Source organism: Stegodyphus dumicola, chromosome X2 (genome assembly GCF_044657685.1).
Source record: "Stegodyphus dumicola isolate Sdum_Otavi_A_Nest chromosome X2, ASM4465768v1".
Lineage (NCBI taxonomy): Eukaryota > Metazoa > Arthropoda > Arachnida > Araneae > Eresidae > Stegodyphus > Stegodyphus dumicola.
The window spans coordinates 190,222,893-190,244,425 of record NC_140781.1 but is presented as its reverse complement, the minus strand read 5'-3'; the positions used below and the strand labels follow the sequence as shown (position 1 = coordinate 190,244,425).

Below are 21,533 nucleotides of genomic sequence, written 5' to 3'. Positions count from 1 at the left end.
ACCCACAGAGACTGTATCAGGCAGCAAGATATAAAGAACTAATACAATTCAAGCTTAATTGTCACAGCTCACGATAGAAGCAAGATAAAATTTAACGGAACAACTTGTCATTAGTCGCCAAGCTCATGATGCATAGCCAAATATGTATATTGAAGGATAACTAAATTTGAAGATGATAGTCACTAATTTTAAAGGTTTTCATATATCGCAAAACAGGTGAAATTTTTCAATTAACGGATTTTGTAAAGAAATGTGGAAAAGTGGTAATAAATGAGGATGATGTAAAAGAAGTTTTTCATTGTGATTACAATGCTTCTCAATCATCCATCAATTAATGAATGGCGAAATCTGTAGTATGGTTCTAGATCCTGAAAATACTGCCATGGATAGTGAAGAAAGTGACAGAGAAGTTACTGAAAACAAGAAAATTCTGATTGACAAGTTAGTCAGAATTCTCGAAACAGCAATGTAACTAAACAAGAGATTATGTCTGTCTACAGAATTAGAGCGAAAGTATTAGCACAAAAAAAGGAGCAACTTACATTGAAAGAAATGTTTAATAATGTAAACAAATAAATATTAGGCTTTTTTGCTAATTTTGATACCCTTTAGATCATAAATACCTCATTATTTCATAAATCACGATTTCTAAATTTAAAATGATGATCTAATATATGGAAAAATCCCAAATCGGGAATTGCCGAAGACCTGACGAGTCCGGATTTCGGACTTTGTACTGTATACATAAATATTTAAAACTCAGCAGAATGCAATATAAAGAGAATAAATGAAGCTAATGTTTAGTTACTTACTTCACTTCAAGTGTATTTGGATGAGCTTTAAAAGTAACGCATTTTTCTTCGAAGCCAAAATATTTTACTCCATTATAAATAAAAGTCTGCTATAAACTAACCTTGTGCATCTCTTTTCCAAATTAAAATTTTTTGATACATAGCACCCATTTTGACCAAATGAATTTGCATTCTATCGTAACTTCTAAACAATCAATATTAAACATTTCACACAGGTTAAATATTACACACACACACACACACACACACACACACACACACAAAAAAAAAAAAAAAAAAAAAACAAGAAATCAAAATAAGCTTAAAAGAGCAATTATAACATTAAAGTCCTGACAAAAAGTTTAAAAAATATTTTATTTTATTTAGTTTTTACATTCTCAGGAATCTAAGAAACATCACACACACACAAAATATAAATAAATAAAATCTCTCTCAAACTGAAGTATCAATAAAAAATTTTAAATGTGTTTGAAAATATGAATTATGAAGACCACTTTATAGAATCAAATACATTGGACCAATAAATCAAACAAGCTAGGGAGCTTGAAGCATACACATATCTTTTAAGGACATTAAAAATAATATTCAAGCTACAGCTTTTACTTTATGTAAGCTGCTATTAATGAAAAGATTATTTTATTGACATCAATTATCTGGCTCAGGCCTCGTCATTTTAAAGACATATTACACATGCACTACTTTTAAATAATTTACGAACAAGATAGAACGGGACTTCCTCTCAGAAAATACCTAATCATTAATTTAAATCTGTTTATAAATTAATTGCTTACGCTTCCCAGAAATCAAGCAAAGCTTAAAAAGTACTCCAGGATTCAGTTTTTCTAGTTTATACTTCCTGGATCAAGTAGTACCAAGTTAGGTTATTAATAGAGGAAGATTTTAATCACATATGTACAATCTAAACTTCAAACCAGAAAAGGATTTAAATCTTTGATCAACCAACTAGCTTTTAAGACTTGCAAAGCAACAGTCGCCCCTTAAAAGCCAGAAAGATTAATTCACGCAGATCTCTTCAGAGTTCTCATTCTTTTTATTTTCTGCAAGGAAGAAAGGAGTAGCAGGTTTAACAGCAACAGTAATTATAATTTCTGAATTTGACATTATTATAGCTTTAATGTATTTTTTAGAATTAATTAAATTTTTTAGAATATGCAACAAATAAATAGAATGTTAAGAATAAAATGTAAGCAAAACTTTTTTTACTGCAACAGACATAAAAATTTATATGCAAGTGCCAAGCACAAATGAGCTGTGAATCTGTATCTAGAAAGGAGGAACTAGTTAGACCAAAATAAAAAATTATGAATGGTGAAAATCGGATTCATCTACTCTCACACGGCAAGTCAGTGGTCCAAAAATTTAGATCACATAAACTGGTTTCCATAGAAATAACACAAAATATTCTCTGTAACGAATTTATATACAAATCATATAAATCAAATGTTTTCAAAACCCACTATTTTAATATAATACATGTATTTTCTTTCTCATTTCTTCAGTTATAATATTTACATGATTTAATAATTCAAATTTCTGAAGTATTTCAATTCACTTAATACATTAAATTTTTGATGAAATATACATGTTATACACTCTTGAGTAAAGATGGATGGATATTCATATTAAATTTCTTAATTGATATGAAAATAGTTTTTGCAAAAGCGCAATGATCTCCCACTTATTATCATAACATGGATTCAGTAAATTAAAAAAACAACAGGTAATATGTTAAAAAATCTAATTTTTAAGCATTTTCACATATTTACATTAGTAAAAACAAGTTGCTTTTTCATTATTTTAACACTAACTGTTCAAATATTGCATAGTTATCAGATGTTTGTCCAAAAATATAAAATATAAGAAAATAATGTTACACATCAGAATTATTGCTTTTAAGAATGCAATATACATACTCCTCTTAATTTTAAATTAGCCTGGGCCAAACAATAAAATCAGATCTTTGAAGAGTTATTATCTTAACACTTTTTTTATATTGATATATACATCACATGCAAAATATATTTCAAAATAGAAACAGAATTATACATATTTCTTAAAAACAAAATTATATACATTAACATTTGATAATTCAAAACATCACAGGCATGAAATTGTTTTACTTAATGCAATGTGGAGAATATTCTGTTTAAAAAAAGTTAAGATATTAGTTTATAATTTACAATAAATTTTCTAAAAAGCAACACTATATAAATTTAAGAATAATGAAATTTAATAAATTTACACACATGAATATAAAATAACAGAAGCATTTTAAAAGTGATTTAACAAAAATTACTGATTTTCATTTTAAAAAAAAATTCACAGTATGATTAACCAGGCTATGTGAGACACAGAGACACACAAAAATCAGTATTATCAAACTATAATGAAAATCACTTTGTTCCTGAGGCAGCTGTAACATAGTTATAAAAGTATCATTTTTCACCAACTTATCTGAAATTTTCCAAGTTCTTACTTTTTTTTAATAAACATCACAATTTGTAAAACTCACAACTTAAATTAAAGCAGATCTAAAATATATGAATACTATATAAAAGTATATTACATTTGTAAAATATAAATAATGACTTAGCTATTATACAATGAATACATAAAACCAGAATAAACACTAAACTGTACAACTATTCACACATTTCTTTAAAACAGAACCTAGGAGATGTGCTAGATGAGAAACAAAGTATACTTCAAGAAATGGGGAAATGTGATGTCAATAGCAGCACAACATAGTGATGGTATTCAGGAACAAACAAACAAACAAAAAAAAAAAAAAAAAAAAGAAATGAGAATGAAATGACTTTCCCGTCCCTCCCAATTTAAGTACGAAAGTTCTATATACATGTACTAGAGTTAGAACTAGTCTTCCAAGATTCAAGTTTACTAGTCTCTTTTATAACATCTGCATTTCCTTTGCACAAAGTTCCTAATGACACTAAAGCACTTGCTATTCCAAGACCAGACTGGCCAGCTGGAGTGTATTCTTCCTCTCCAGGTGGTAAACGCACAATCAATGACAGCACTGCTGCTTTACCACCTGAGCAAGGCTCTAAAGCAATTGGAGTAGGATGGCACTAAAAATAAATAAATAAATAAAAATTTGCTATTTTAAAGTAAGAAGTCATATTCAGTGTCTTATTGGCTTCACAAAAAACATAAATGCATTAAAATATTAAATGTTATAAAAATATGAGAAAATTCTTAATTTTAATAGAACTCTTGGCAATGTGTTCTAGTAATGATTGTGAATAATGTAATATTTAATAGCAGCAGCTGAAATGTATGCATGAGAAAAGCAATGAGAAAAGCAAGATTCCACTAACTGGAATTTACAGGTATGTATCACCTAAATTGCAACTGGTAATTAGTATTTCAGTTTCATATCAGAAAATTTTGAATAACAGAATTTAAAATAGCAATATTTTTTAAATGATGTACATGCTGATTCATCATTTTCTACTGATTCACTCTGACTTAATTTATCACATTTTGCAAATCCATAATCTATTCAAATTTGCAGAACATGATAAAAGTTCATTTTACTATAACTTTGTACACGCAGGGTGATTTGCTACCAGTGCAACAAATTTACAGATATACGGGGCACAAAGACGATTCAGAATCACATAGCAGTGCAGAGTTGGAAATTCCTTCCTTATATAGTAGAGGACATTGAACAGGAGATCTTGTAAACAGTGATCGTGTTGGAAATCAGCATTTGTAAGCCACTTTGCGAGGCAACAAGATAGATGAGTATTCAAATGTTGAACTGGCCGACATGCACCTTGTGTATGGAGAAGCTGCATATGATAATGGGCACACCACTCTGTGCTTGTACTAAGAATGTTTCTTCCACAGGTGTGCCCCTCATCATATGATCTTTGCACGTCTGCACAGGTTAATATGAGGAAACTGGTTGCTTCATGAGACTTACCAAAAATCAATGATGCCAGACAAGGTGGAGAATGTTCTACATCTGGCACAAGGTAATCCAAGTATGAGTACTCGAGTGATAACAATTCGGTTTCTCCTAATACATTGTATAGAAGATACTGTCAGGAGACCAAATACATTCATATCATCTGCAATGCATCCAAGCATTGCAGCCTGCAGATTAATCACTCCAGAGAAATTCTGCTACTTGGTATTTTCAATACAGCACAGCAGATAGTGCATTTGCTGCATCCAAAGTGTTCATGGATGAGGCAATTTTCACAGGAGAAGAAGCCTCCACAGAACATAACACCTATTTGCGGCTTTGGATAACCCCCATGGTACATGAACATGTGCAGCTTAAAGCTGTTTCTCCATCAATGTTTGGGCCAGCATTGCTCGTGACCACCTCCTGGGACTGTATTTTCAGCCCCCCACCATCTGGAGAGTGGGGCATACTTGATCTTCCTAGGTGAAGTCCTGCCTAACCTTACTGAAGAAGCACATGTTCTTCAATAAGTGCACAGGTTCGAATCCCGAAGAAGGCCTAGATGCAAATTGTCTGCCTTTCATAGGAGGTAAGGATGGCCGCCTATTAGGTTCCTCCACAATAAAATGGCCACCAGTTCCAGCCTTAGGAGTGACCAATAACGCTGATAAGGCAAGTGCCCATCGTTCGATATTAAAAAAAAAAACTACACCTTTCTCAGTCATTGCATTGCTTCATAAATTTTGCATATAAAAGTAAGAATGTTTATACTTCTAAACCAGAAATTAACATTTTTTTCATAAGAAACACCAATGATCAGGTTCTATATTTTCAGAACTTCATCAAGACTGGAAATGTTTTCATAAAATTCTCTAGAGAAATTCAGAAAACTGAAAAAGCCTGATGCTCTTTTTTTTCTTTCCCCCTTTTTTTGTGTGTATATATTTTTAAATTACCAAACTGCATTTTAACGCTTTGTCAGAAAAATAAATGAAGGCAACAACAGAGAGGAAAAAGGTACAATAACACTCCTCAGTTTGGAAAAGTGACCTGATTGCTAATATGCAAAATGTGTTTAGTAGAATGCACTTTTCCACAAAGGATTTTGATAACATCTATACTTTCTTTAGGGGGAATTCATATCTTTTTAGTTATTCTAAGTGAATTAAATGAAATATTTAACACCAGCAACCGGAATTTTACACAGTACTTTATGCTTAATTGATTCTCTTTCAGAATAATATGTGTGTACACCAAACCAATGTCAAAAACATCATTTATGCTGAGTATATCTATCTATATAGCTGTAACAGCACTGGGGGAAAACATTTTATGTAATTTTATAGATATTCCTACTTATACATTAAGTGATATTAAAGTTTATTTTTATTAATATTTCATACAAAAACCTGTTTAACAGTAACAAAAAAATACTGAAAGTTTCTCTTTTTATATTCGAAAAATTTACAGCAAACTATTTGTTATTCTGGAGATAATAATGACAAAATATTACTGACAAATCTGCAAAGGAAAAGACTGTTAAACAGCCAAGCAAATAAAATAGAGCTGAAGACAACTACAAAATTAGTGCTAGGAAATTTTTTTCTGAGAAATCACAATTAATCGATATCTGTGCAAACTATGACCAATGACTGGATTAAATTCATTATTTAATTATAACAAGGCATACTAAGGTTACCTGCCTAGGGATGAGATGCCTTCATGTAACACTTCCAAGGAGGAAAAATGCACATATTTGTGTTATACATGAGAACATGATAGAAATCCTAAGCAGCCCATTTGTTTAACTGGTAGGAACTGAACAAAGGAAAAACTAGAAGTGTTTTGTAGCTTCAGCAATTTGGCCACTGGTGGGCTAACTTAACTGGGTTATTTAATTATTGCAAAGAACACAATTACCTACTTACCTACCTACTTAGAAGAAAGGATAACATTTTCCTGTTGCACAGCTTTCAAAACTGTGGATATAGTATTTTTGAATGAATTTAAATTGCAAAAATTAAAAATTAGTTCACCAAGCTTTTGTTTGCTTCCTTTTTCTTAATAAACAAATTTTCATTCTAAATCAAGTTATTGATCTGCTTTAAAAATAAATTCTGTTGTTTAAGCTTGACAATCTGGAAGTTTAAAATTTGCACATGGCAAAAGGCAGATAACCTCAATGTACTTTTTCATAATTTAATAATCGATTAATGATATATGTATGTGATGTTACCTATGACGTGAAGCATTGCTTCTGAAGAAAATCACTATGAAGATCCTGCCATTTATCCTATTGTATGATTATATTAGTACATCTCAAACTTGAAAAATTACATCCCTTGATGTAACCATATAAATGCAGTTATTTTACATCATTGTCATGCATGACCAGAGAAAGAAAAGTGAAAATCAGTAATTGGATCAAATATGAAATGAATATCTACAAGTCTTACTGGAATTTGTTGAGCTGCATGATATTAATTGCATATGGCTTATTACAATCTTGAAATAGGATGACACCAATCCTCAGCAGAACTCTCAAACAAAGCTGAATGCCTGCTTTCCTCATGCATTATTTTTTTTAAAAGGCACCATGAAGAAATTTATTGTTTTTACTGAAAATAAATATGTACAAAACTCATATACTGGCAATGAAATGATTACAAATTCTATGCCATAGCTCATCAATGGCTAATAATTACAAACTGAAGATTCCAATCAATAACTCATAAAACACCTTGGTGGTGATGCATGCTTGTAAACTTAAAGGTAGGAAGTGATAAAAATTTTTAATGATCCTGTGACACTTCGCAGGGCATTTTTCATTTGTTGCTCCAGATCTGCGACATTTAGGGTCTGCCATGAAGGTTAATGCAAGTGGTCGCAAGATGACATTACCATATTGTTGAGCTGTTAAAGTTGTATGCATGAAAACAATTATTAACCTGCTGCCACAAAAGATAGCACTCCATCCTATCAGACTAGGAGTAATAGCTGTGTAGCTCTGCAAAACAAACAGTGATTGGGACTGCTGGCCCCGGCTCCTCCACTCACGGACTCTACAGTCATCAGTATCAAAACTGAAGTGGGATACATTGCTCAACACAATGTGATGCCAATCAGCTGGCATCCACGATGAATGGCTGTAACACCAGTCTAGATGACCCTGTCCATATTGTGGGGTTAAGGTTGCAGTGACAGCAAGTATTTTAATTGTGGCTCTGATTGCAACCCGCATCAGTCAAGCACTGTGAGATTGTGCAAGATGCCAAAGGTGATGTGGAAGAAGCTTTGCATTCTTCCCCTCTTTTTTTCAAAAAGAGTATATTTGAAATGCTTTAAGTCATAATTTTATAAGACACATATATCATACAATTGCGGTCAGGCTGCAAGTTTTGCAATTATTTCATTGGAAACAGTTTTCATAATAGTCTCAAATCACTTCCCCATGATAGTCTCTTTTCTTCTTTTTGCCTTTAAGTACATTACATTCTCCACACATAAAGCTATCTTTATTTTTAGCAAGAATAATTAATTATACATCTTCAACTGTGATCCTGAGAAAAGCCTTTTCTTTCAGTTATAAATAATCATAAATACCATTGAGATTCCCTGAAGAATCAGCTATTTAATCCATTTAATGAAGAAATTACATGTTCAATTCTGTTGTGCATAACACTACCTGATCACATTTTTTTTTTTTTTTTTTCAAAACCTATTATACATTTCACATTTAGTGCACTCCATAGGAGTTACCAAATCAATTCATTTTTGAATCATTTCCCCCAAATGTGAATATGAGCTACTTGCCCTTAAATGTCCTCCATGAAAGCATCTCTTCGCTCAGGCAGGTATAACTCATATGCTTTTTCATATCTGATTAAGGAAACAAATTAACTGGATTCTGTAATCTGACATTACTGCAGGTGATTATACTGGAAACATGACTGGAAGAATACAAAACTTATCTTGCAAAATAAAAATCTTAAAAGATATTAATGATACAATTTTTACAATAACTGCTATAAAATCTCAATTTGTTAAAAAATCATTCTTTGTAGTAGTTTATCATTTACCAAACTTGCATTAAAAATTGCTACAAAGTAATTTACTTTTAAAACTAAGTATTTCACATTTAATTACCCCTTGCATGGCATGACTGCCTTTAGCCGATTATGAGATTTTTTTGCCACTTGGAACACATTACACTATAATTTAAAGTATTTCATTTTCTTTCTTTAATAATATTAATACATCTTAATAAATGAAACTTCAGAAAACCGAGATTAAAATAAGTAATTATAAAAATTAAGCTAATAAAAGCTGTTTGAGTACAGGTCTGCATGAGGAGATCCAAAAAGCCGTGTCACACAGAGGGTTAAAAGTCAGCATCTGTGCAGCATGCAGCACTTAAAATACTAGAAAGCCAAAAGCCCTGCCAAGAAGTTTGGTGTTAGAGGAAGAGAGATGACAGGCCCTCAGATCCCTCCTTCAAGATGTTCTCCATCAAAATTGTGAAGAACTTCCCCATTTTTGTGGGTATACCATTTTTGTGGGTTGACTGCACTCCTGTGATACACCTTGTGCAATATTCTTAGTTTAATCCTTGCCAAAGTGCATGAAAAGTGCAATTTTAGCTAAAGAGTACCCAAAGATATACTGAATGTACTGTCATGAACTAGCACAATGAGCAATCGGTATTGGCCATTCTTGATTAACACATTCAGCTAAAAGCGTCCAGCCATTTTTAAGCATTTAATTAACTGATTAATTTTAAAAAAAAACTAAAATTGCAAGGGAAAAAAATTATCATCTCTTCTGATTTAGGCAACAAGTATTTAAATGTGATCAAATCCATATAATTTTATGTAGCTAAATTGAGCAATTCCATTTAAATTATAAGTGAGAAAAATGCAAATTATTAACCTTACAAGCTGTCAGCATCAACTGCCATTTCGTCATACATCTGTAAAAGAAGTACTGTTGATTAAACATGCTGAGCCTGCCAAGTTATTAAATTTGTAAATGAATTTAAGATCACAGACATCAACGGCCAATTAAATGCATATGGATAACTTCAAGGACAGTTTCTAAAACCATGACAAATCATTTTAGACTTATACACATTATCATGTTAAGTTGCTACAAAGTATAGAACGGTATTTTACAACAAACAAAATAGCTGTTCCTCTTTTTTTTTTAGATCAGGATAGCCCTCCCCCCTCCCCAAAAAAGCTTAACATAGCTCAATACCGAATCAGACCCAATGCAGCACAGATTTACCCAATTACCTTTCAGTTCTTGCATAATTTTATCTACGCATACAGTACTTCAGGCATCATACTGACTTGTCACTATGTGATATTTGTCGACACTATCAACAGTATAAGCTAAAACAAATACTGCCATTTACACATGTATAAATTTAACATATCACAGTAATCATGAAATTGGAGAAACCAAGATGAATTTTGGTTATCAGTATGTTTCAGGCCAAAAGAAATCACTGCTAAGATTGCAGAGTCAGATCGCAGACCTAAGATTGCAGAAACATTCAAACCAATCAGACCAAGATCACACAGTTCCCATCTCTCTCACTGGCTACTGGTGTTTCCAAAGCTGCTTAGGGAACTAGTTGCACTTCTTAATAAATCCACACTGCTTGTATAATGCACATTTATAGTATAGCACATGTAACCTTATTCCTGACTATCTTACGTAGCACACTGAACTGTCAAATCACTAGTCTGTTTCCAAAAACAGTGAAACTATGACTGCCAGCATTTATAGTTTGATTTTAACACTTAAACATGCATACATGGTGAAATCTCTTAGGTAAGCAGAATTTAAGGTAATACATTGTGCATTGCCACCCATAACTAGAAATAAAATGACAATGAAAAGAAAAATTTACAACTATTTACATATAAAGCATGCTAAATAAAATAATTTCAAGTACTCAAGCATGGTGAATGCTTAATAATAATTAATAACAGTTGAAAGATGATGCTAAACAAACTTTAGAACTGATTTCTTGCAAACAGAATTCATTATGCTTCATTAAAAAGACATAACCTATATGAAAGCACACACAAAAATGAAAATACAATAATCTGGAATAAAATCAGATATAATGGTAAAATGTAAATTGTTAAACATTAAATAGTCATTAATATTTTGCCACTCAAATATGAAAATTATTCAAAGAGCATGGTATGCCGTGCAACATTCCTTGCCATATGGCCATAAACAAGTAAGTTTCAGCTTAAAATTAGTAAAGAAACAGCCTTGTATTTGGCATAAATTTAGATAAAAAACTTAATTGATTTTGAGGGCAAATCTACGTAAAATACAAGACTGTTTCTTTACTAATTTTTAGTTTCGCTTTGGTATGTTTCTCTTCTGATTTAAGTTTCAGCTTATCAACCATTCTGCAATCTATTTGGGTGGTATTTGAAAGTGCTTTATAATATAACAAGAAACATGTTTGCCACCAGTATACGTAAGCTAATTCAAAAATTTCACAACATGCAAATAGCAAGGACTGATTTATAAAACTAGAGAGCCCCTCCAATTCCCCCCATATCGTAGATATCAGTGATGGGAGTTATATAAAGTATTTCATTAAATAACCTAATAATTCAATAATTTTTCATTTAAATTTATTTAAGCAAAAAATATGCCACACTCATTGTATGCTTTATTTTTACAAGTTATATATTCCACAAAACAAACTTATATTATTTTACATTAGCTTGTTAAACAAGACCTTATTTTTATTGGGGTAAACTGGGGGGAGAGAAACAAGACTTCTTTCAATACAAAAGCCTTAACCCTTTCGTTATGGAAAGTGCATGTACCATTGCGGCCGACTCTTTCTTTGGTGGCTGGAGAGGTTGCTATTGAGCCGAAATCCACAAAATTATGGAAACATGAATGCATTCTTTAATTATATATGTAGAGCACATTTGAAATATGTGCATCATATCTTGTTTATTTACATATTTCAGACACTTTTTGTCTCTTGAAATATTTTTATTTTGCATATTAATTTGTTTTTTAGCATTTACTTAGCTGTTAGTGACTTCCGGCATTACACATTTGACAGCACTCGGCTTAAAATCTATTTTTAGTGTGATAAATTTTAAAATAGAGACCTTTACACAGTCCTATCTTACAATCCCTGCATTCATAATAGCTTGATTTGACATTTTGGTGGAATTTAACAGAAGTGTGAACAAACTAAGCATCGCTGTCACACTTTCTTAGAAATATTATTTGAACAAAGTACTTCCCACTATCTTTGAAAGCAGTTAAGTTTAGATTCTTTTTCTGCAAAACCAACATCTCACCAATTTTTAGTCACTCCTTTCCTTCTCATAACAGTCCCACAAATGTTTTTTCTAAGTCTAAAGAGTTCATGCACCAGTGACGCAGACATGAAAAATCGAACAATATGTAAATGATACCCTTGACCAGAAAGATCTTCAAGTAGTGATTTAAATTCTTTCCACATTATCCCCAAGTTTCTTCTACCTATTTCTCTTCCTGTATAAATCATAAATTTACAAATACAAGCTGATTTAGATTCATATAATTTGTAAAAAAATTTTTGAGTGCTTCAAGCATGCATTAATAATGTAGTTTGTTAATGTAATACAACAGTTCAGATAATGCCTCAGTTTTGAAGAAAGACGGGGGGGGGAGGGAACTAAACTACAATATAAAGTTTAAAACTTCATTCCTAGTTCTAATTTTATATTTTTTTAATACCATAAGAGGAAAAGAAATATATAGAACATTACACATTTTAACTACTTTGGGAGGATTTTGAGGTTGCCTGTAGTGTAAATTAGGTAAATAATATAATTTCGAACATGTTATTATTGGCATAGCAAAAATGGCATGATACACTAAATAATAGATATTTATTACCTTCTTTTGTCTATCCTCATTCCCATTATGAGTTGATATGATAAGAAGCTGAGCATCTAGTTCAACAGCAACACCAGCAAATGGTCTGCTAGCCATTTGTTCCATTTCAACAAATAACCTCTAGAAAATAGGAATTGAGTAAGTTTGAAAATAAATACATTAAAGAATCTGTTGCACTCATAATTTTAAGAATCTAGTACATGAAGCATCTGCCACATAAAATATCTTGTATGTAATGTAGAGGTAATATTCTACAATACTATGTGCAAAGAAAGACTTACTGTGAGCAACAGTTAAGACCATTTCAATTTTATCTAGCCAAACATTTAATTATAAAACATTACTGACCTAAATTTTAAGCAGTTCCTGTCATAATTTTTAATTTAATTATAAATATGTTCTATGTGACACTTCCATAATGTCTTTTGTAAAAGCTCCTCCTTAGAATTTACAGACAGTTCAATGAATCCTGGGTGGGGGTTGATGCACATTGCAAGATTAAGAAGGTTGTAGCAGAGTGGCTAATCTTTGAAGCACCATACTTGTGCAGCATGTTAATGAAGAATAACATAATTTATGCTCAAATTCAAGACACTATTACACCAAATAGCCAACTATTGGAAATATTCTACTGAAAAAAAAAAAAAAAAAAAGGTATCAAGAAGTTGTGCAGTCAATGGATTCCTCATTATTTAACCAAGGAGGTTAGAATAGATGGAGTAAGCATGACGTCACAAAATTGAAGCCGAGGAAGGATCGACAGCGTGACGTCATGACTGATGAGCCAGCATGGCTGCCGTGTAGCGTACGGATAAGACGAAAGCTTTGTTTATGATTGTATTAAAACTGCTCAGCCAGATAAAATTGGTGAATGTAGTGAAGGATGTCAATCATTCCCGCTGCTACGCAGCTAATTTCATAAGTAAATGCCATAAACAGGTATTTTAGTATTTCTATTATTCTGACTTTATTGCTACTCGCTATTAGTTCAGCATTGCTTTGTTGATCGTTTCGACCTGATTTTGAGAAATATGGATAGATGTGCTGCACCAAATTGTCAAATCATTCTAGAAATAACTTTAGGATGTTTTGTTTAGCAAAAAATGAAAAAAGATGAAGAAGAAGTAATTCTTTCTAGTCGAGATCAATGGATTTCGGTCGCAGGAGCGTGTTTTTGTGAAGTGCAGCTTCGTATTTTTTCATAGCATATGAGAAAAATTCCCTTATTTTTTTTTTTTTTCAAAATGTGTACTTTCATTTAGCTGTCACTTATTGACGCTGAAATGATTTTACAAATATAAAATCAATTGTGGAATGTGTGTGCATTTGTGCAGCAAAATATCGCCAATACTGTTTTTTACTGTTGCTAATAGTTTATACTGTTTGTAAAATTGTATTCTATATTTCATGTAAACTTTGTCTCAGTTGGGATTGTAATAGGCGTTTTTTTATTTAAATTTTACTGTACAAATAGTGTATTAAAAGTCTATGCTGTATTTTGATTCTGATGTATTGTCGCCAAATATATCAGTTGGCACCAGTCTTAAAAATTGGTAAGTATAACATAAATTATAAATTGTTTAGGTTATTCTGTATAATGAGGTAAATATATTCTGTGTCCTTCAGGAAGCTTCATAAACTTAATTATTTATTCTTAATTTTGTCCTATTTTCATATAAAAGTTAAAATTTTTCACAAAATTTCATTCTTAATAGTGTGATTAAATTCATTTAGTACATGCAACTGTAATTAAATACTAGTGTTTTTGATTTTAATGTTAAACTTCATACATGCTTTTGTTAAATTTGAAGGTGCATTTTGAAGAAAACCAGTTTGAATGTTCTAGGAAAGATGGGTTTAAAAAACTAAAGCCTTGTTTAATGTGCCTAATCCAACACAACTGTTGACCCCCACAGCATGTAAAAGGCATTGGGTTTACCAAACTACCATTCAATGATATCCAGTTTTTAAAATGTATGTTTTTTTAAGTTTTATAGTTTTCATAAAAAATGTTTCATATTAAAAATGGATTAATTTGTTTTATAAATAAATCAAAATATTGAAATTCAGGCATTATATGATTAAGCTTTAATTTCAGTGCTTAAGAATAGATTAAAAATTGAAATTTTTAATAGATAATAATTCATAATACTGTTTAAATTTTGCTGTTATATATATATAATTAAATGTGTATTTTATTATAATAATCATATTTAAAATGAGGCATAAAAGCAACCTCAATTTGATATAGTTTTTGATTAAAATTACTGATTTCGAAGCCTATCAGACACAGGTCTCATTTCTTCAGATTTGCCCCTAAAAAAGAGAAACCTGTATTTGATTGCCTTCAAAGTCTACAGAGGTTTGTTCAAAATCAGGATTAAACTAAAATAACTTTTTTGCTTAATTTTAAATTTTACATATATATAGGAATATGCATTAAGTAAGCAAAAGAACAGTATTATTGAAAGTAATAATTTTGAGTAATATAATAATATGGTAATGTATGTTTTAATGTCCTATATGTCTTGTCTAAGTCCTCGCTTTCAGAAGTGGGGCTTCATTGTTTAAATAATGTAAATTCCTCACCTATTATAAATTTCAGATTTTACATAGAAATATCATACAAAGTAAACTTGCAGTACTCAATTACATTATTGTTTCCATCATTATTGGATTAATTTGAAGTTAGTCATTAAGGTTAAGTATTTATAAAATGTTTGTATTTTGTTCACAAAAACTTCCATCATGTAGCAGTTACTTTTATGTTATGGAAGATGCTAATAAAAGCAATGTATTTTATTTATTTACTTACTGCTTTAAAACAGGTTTTGAATTAAGGCTTTCCCCTTCCTTACAGTATGCACATAAAACTCACTTAAGCTATATTTTTAACATATTAATGAGATATATGTAAATAAAATATGTCTCTTAGGGTAGCTCCTTTAATAGGGGGGAAAACTGAACTAAAATGGTATACCTTAAAAACATTTTATTGAAAACAAAAATACTATCATAACAATGTTGGCTAAGATTTATTCAGATGGTTTTTTTGCATTTATTCCGGCATTTCCCCATAAATTAATATAAATAAAATTTCAGGTAAAGTAGGTCTAGCATTATATCATTCTATACAAAGCTGTTGACTTTATGTATATTCTACATAAAGGCGTTGACTTTAATGGAAAAAATCCAGTTACTGTGTTTTAATAAAATTTGATTATAATAAAATGACTTGCACTGTGTTAGAAAAAAAGAGTGAAAAATAACAATTTTTGTTTTATTTTCACTATAAGTACAAGTATTTTGCATATGTTTGTTATCAAAAGATGTAGATTTAAAGCTAAATAATACTTTTGTTTTTACTTATGCAAATTAATTAATAAGGATATTAACTAATTATAGAATTATTGGTACTCTTCTGTTATCGGGACCGGATTCAGAAATCTCTATATGGATGTATATTGAATGTATGTATATATGAACCATGCATATGTATGTGTGTATACATACATTTTTGATTTCCATCCCGATAACAGAAGAGTACTGAATTATCATTAAATATTCAGATATGTGCAATAATATATTAACAACATTGTTTCACGAGAAAATAGTAAAATTTAATTAATTTTAATAATTTTCTTGTGCCATTGCTTCAAGGAATGAAATTTGAATTTAACAAATATTCACTATTTCTATAAAGCAAATATAAAATTCTCTACTCATATAAAGCAAATATAAAATTAAAATTTTAAATTTTATGTATGTTTTTTCCCTTGTTTAATTCATAAATTTACCAGTTTTTCTATGTACTGTATAAAGTATTTTCTCAATAGCAAATGTATCGGTAAATAGTGTCTAAATTTTGTGTGGAAAGGTATTCTTTTTATTTTTTATTTATTACTTTTTAAAATTTTCTTTTTAGCTAAATAAAGAACAAAAATAGTATTTTTGATATGGAATTTTTACATTGCTAAATTTATATAAAAATATATTTTTAAAATATAGATTCCCACAGCCATTAGAGCATTGAAATAGTTTTTATAGCATTCTGCTAAAACATCAAAATTTAAAGGTGTATATCTCAAATCAGTATTTAAAATCATAAAACTTTTAGCTACCTTTTTCTGGATATGCACACAAAATAACATTTTTAACCAAATTGTTGCAATAATAAACATTCGATTCCATGTGAGCAAACTTCAAATTGCATATTAAAAATGATAAACAAGAAGTAGATTAAAAACGAAAAACAAGAATTATTATGCAGACAAGCTATTAAATTTTTCAGAAGTTTAAAATGCAAACTTGCTAGATATATTAAAGCATCAGCATGTATTTATCCACTTAGCATATAAAATTTGCTTACAATTTTAGAAAAGTAACTTTTGATTCAGAAAAGCTTTAGAAACTTAAAAATTACTGAAGTTTTCTTCATACAAATTTGTAGCCACAGCTTTAATGTTCTCTAAATAATTTAACATGTAATGTAAATAAAAGTAATATGCTTAACTCCATCAGTACTGAAATGGTATAGTTAAGATATTAAGAATTATCATACAAGTACTGTATTGAAAGGCTTATAATTTTTATATAATACATGAAACTACCTTGAATTATAAAAGAAAAGTAGTTACATAAATATGAAAACGTGATTTCAAACCCATTATAACCTCATGGAAATTAAGAATACAGCTGCGGGAAATCTCTTGTCAAAAAGTACATTTTTAGTTGTCTAACATTATGCATGTATTGTATGCATGTATGTAAAAGTATAAACTGAAAATTCAGAAGTAAGTTGACAAAAAAGTTTTTGTAACTTATATATGAATTTGAAGTATATGTGAAAATGTTTTAAAAACGCATCATGAATCATATGAGAAATTCGTCATTTTAAAAAACTACGAGAGAGAAGTCACACATCTTTATATGAGTGCGAAAAATCGGAACTTAAGATTCTCTAAAAGGTCCTCTAAAATGTTAAATAATTAAAGTTTTAACTAATACGGCTAAAGAGCCAAAGATTGGCCCCCAACCAAAATTGCAACCCTAAAGGGTCGCAAAAACATGGCTGACGACTCACACATATCAGTCGTGACGTATCATGGCTTCATTTTCATTGCATGGGAACATACGGGGAAGGCTTACTCCATCTATTCTAACCTCCTTGTATTTAACCGTCCAGCAAAACAGCAGGACCACCATAAGCAGAGTAGTAAAACCACTGAAAACAGGTACTTTAACCTGGGTTTATATCTCCACAGATGCACTGGCTTCATGGGCTTCATGACATTCACATGTAATATAAATATAAGACACTTTTCCTTAGAAGGGTCATTCATGTAGCCATCCCTTCTCTTAAATATACAGTCCACAAGTTCTTTGCTATGATGCAAATAATCCAACAAAAATAGGAAAAAATAGACTTCAAAGATTTAAGAAAGGATGCTTTAAAGCGATTTCTAACATTGTAAGGTTTTTATTAATCTACTAATTATTAGGACTTGAATCTTTACTATAACTTCTTTCCATAGTCAACAGAATGCAAATACATTGTGTGAGTATTTAAGTCAAGGGTTTGAATGTTTAAGTATTAGAGCTTTTGGCAGCCTCAGTTTCAGTTTACATTCTACTGCCAGCTCTGCGAAAGTTAACTCTGGCTTCATCTATTTTGCTAGACAACATTAAAGCACAGCATCAAATATGTAGACCACCTTAAGTAGATCATCTGTGCAGTCTCCGACTACGTTACTGGAATTTGATTCAAGTTATTTTAAATACCCACAAATTAGTTTTGTTTTGCAAGTTATCTGTTAATTTTAAAAAAGTTACTTAACAGGTTATTTAAACCTTCATAGGATTTTGTCAATTTAATTCATGCTGAAGCAATAACTCACTTGTCAGTCTAGCTGGGCCAGAAGGTCATTGATTTAAACTTCTACAAAAGTGGAACCACACATTAATTATAACAGGAGATGAATCTTGATTTTTTTCAATATAATCAAATCAAAACTGTGCGGGTTTTTCTTGACAAAGATCCTTCTACTAAGGTCAAAAGAGGAAGTTTGGAAATTAAATGGTCTGTTCTATCTTCCCTGTAAGTGAACGTTTTAAAACTGTTATATTAGAAAATCAATGATTGGTGACTTTTGAATGATGACAAATGTAGTAAAAAATAAAAATTACAACCTCAAACTAGATAGTAACGAATCCTACTGCATCTTGAGAATGCAAGAGCTCACTGAGAAACAGAGGTGACATTTCAATATCTAAGGAATTCAGGGCTTGAAGACACTGCTACCCTTCTCATAGCCCAAATTTAACTTCAAGTGATTTCTTCTTCCTAAACCCTCAAAAAATATTCCTATATTAAGATCTGACACACCTATGCTGGCTTGCAGATAATTTTTAAACAGCATGAAATGATGAAAATCTATTCTAGCAAAAGGGAAAATATTTCAAGAAAATGTAATACGAAATGCTTTGACATTTACCTTATTTTAATACAAATTTTCAAGATATTTAAGATGAACCTCATACAGATGATAGACTGCAACTGTTATGATGCAGTCTGTATGTTGTAAGTTTTGTGTTAATTAACTGATTATTTTATTATTTGATCTATAATATCACTTCTACTTTCATCAGACCTTACCATGATGGAAAAGAAAAAATTTCTTGAAAATTAGAGAAAGACCTTTGGCAGCAATGCTGACAATTGAGATATTTTTTTCATTCAGCTCTATGGGCTACTGCAGACAGACGATAGTTGAGTTTGCAGCTGTACTTAAGTTACAGTTATCCAATGCTTTATATGCTTTTGTTTTGTGAATCTTCAACAGTAATTTACTTCAATTTACATTTTACGTTACAAGCAAAGGTCATACATTTGATTGGTTTAAAGCTTTTAATAAAAAAAAGTTATTAAAACCTTTTCTTGGAATGTAGTACTTTATTAGACGGGCAGGAAATCATCTGTTTGTCTCACTAGGGACCAAGGTTAAATAAAACTAATGAAGTCATGTCCTATGGTCTTATAAGGGGCTATGCTTTGAAGATTCCCTTATCAAGCATATATTAATTCTTTTAGTTATTCACAGAAAATATTACTAACTTCATTTAAAGATCAAACATGTTCAAGAGTTTCCATGAAACAAATGAAGTACCAAGAAAACACATATATACAAAATAAAGATGAAAAAAGTTGATTCATTAAATATGATGCCTGGTTCTTTGGGGCTGATACAATACAAATTATACGTTAAGAAATTTGATTACAGAATAAGTCCGAAAATCTGCAACAAAATATATCTTTTTTCACTAATAAAATATGGTTTATTAACATAAAATTATCCTGCATAGTAATACAAATTATGATATAAATGATCTTTACCATATAAATTATAAAATTATAAAAGGATTAAAAGCAGTTGAATGAGTTCCACACTGAAAAAAAAAAAAAAAAAAACTAATTTTAAATTAAAAAAAAATATGAGAAGCACAAGCTTTTAAAAAGTGCAGAAAAATATGAGAAACCACACATTATTGTATATTAAATGTTATTGTTATATTAAATGTTTAACATCCAAAAATGTTTTTTTCCCCACTAATGTTTTGTATCTATTTCCAACGGCATATAAATAATTCAAAATTAAATTTTATAATAAATGTACTTGTAAAATTTTACATTCAAGTATCATAAACTGTTGCACTTACCTGCCTTCTTCTATACAAATCGTATTTTTGTTTTATTTTCCACATTACAGCCGCCATTATCAAAAGTGACAAGAAGCAACTAAAAAGAAAATCAATTTTTAAGAAACAAATTTATCATAAAATTCCCAGATATCATTTTCCTACCTTTATGCTACATGTCAAGTTATTACTTTTTAAACAGACTGATTTTGTAAACTAGTGTATTTATACTGATCCTTTCAAAACCATCTGAAAAAGCTATCTTTCAGAAATAAGAAAAACAATTTTAAATAATATTAAATTATTAAGTAAACTATTAAAATATCTGATGAGGGCTTTAGATTAGAGCCAGACTGCCTAAAACTAATCTACAGGCTACACCTGTAGTACACCCAGTGGCAAGTTGAAAGCTTTAGATTACACTCAAACAATAACGATGGGGTTCTGATCCCAGTGCGTATGACTATATTTTTTTAATTTGAATGCAAATTTATTCACAAATTTTTTAAACTGCAATATGAACAATGGAATTCAAAATTTTTATTCTTTATGTGGGCAGTTTTACCTGTGCAAGATGGCTTGAAAATCCTTGATATATTTACAAAATTAATTTTGAGAAAACGTATACATAAGTAGGGACACACAGTAATTAAAAATTAAATAATTAAGAGTACTTTAAAAACTTTTTAAATTTCAAATGACCCAATTTTGACCTCGAAATTGATTGAGATTTCACAAAATCTACGCCGAATACAAGGTTGTCGATTTACCTGTTTTATTTTCCACGTCGGCGTGTTTCTCTTGCGTCTTAAAATGAGAGACTAATGAGAATGACGAATATTTCAAAATTTATTACATGAATGGCTAGGTAAATGAGATTGCTGGAATGCATTTGACTTGAAACTGATGAGCAATGAAACATTTACATTTCAAAGACTGGTAACTGAGTGATAATTTTTTAAATTATTGTTCCCATCAGGGAGCTTTTTTCTATCATTTATATAGTTTTCCAACAATTAATTTTTTACATGTGTCAAGGACCTCAAGACCACATCACTGAGAATTTATTTTATTTTACTTATTTGCATGTGTGTGCAAGTGCACACTGAAAATCAGAAATTGCCTAACCA

General features: G+C 30.4%; 1 protein-coding gene across 2 annotated transcripts in view; it reads right to left on the bottom strand.

Moving 5' to 3' along the window:
• Positions 1–1,147: 1,147 nt before the first annotated feature.
• The window catches only part of dsd (attractin-like protein dsd), a 185,058-nt gene continuing 164,672 nt past the window's right edge, over positions 1,148–21,533 (bottom strand). The window contains exons 22-25 of one of the 2 annotated variants that reach the window (XM_085809220.1): positions 20,425–20,503; positions 12,709–12,828; positions 9,700–9,739; positions 3,811–3,922 (exon numbers count right to left, since the gene is read on the bottom strand). In XM_085809220.1, coding sequence (XP_085665346.1) covers positions 9,701–9,739; positions 12,709–12,828; positions 20,425–20,503 — 238 coding nt within the window. In that variant the 3' untranslated portion in view covers positions 3,811–3,922; position 9,700. Of the gene's footprint in view, positions 3,923–9,699; positions 9,740–12,708; positions 12,829–20,424; positions 20,504–21,533 lie in introns of both variants that reach the window. The other variant, XM_085809219.1, reaches the window with a different exon arrangement.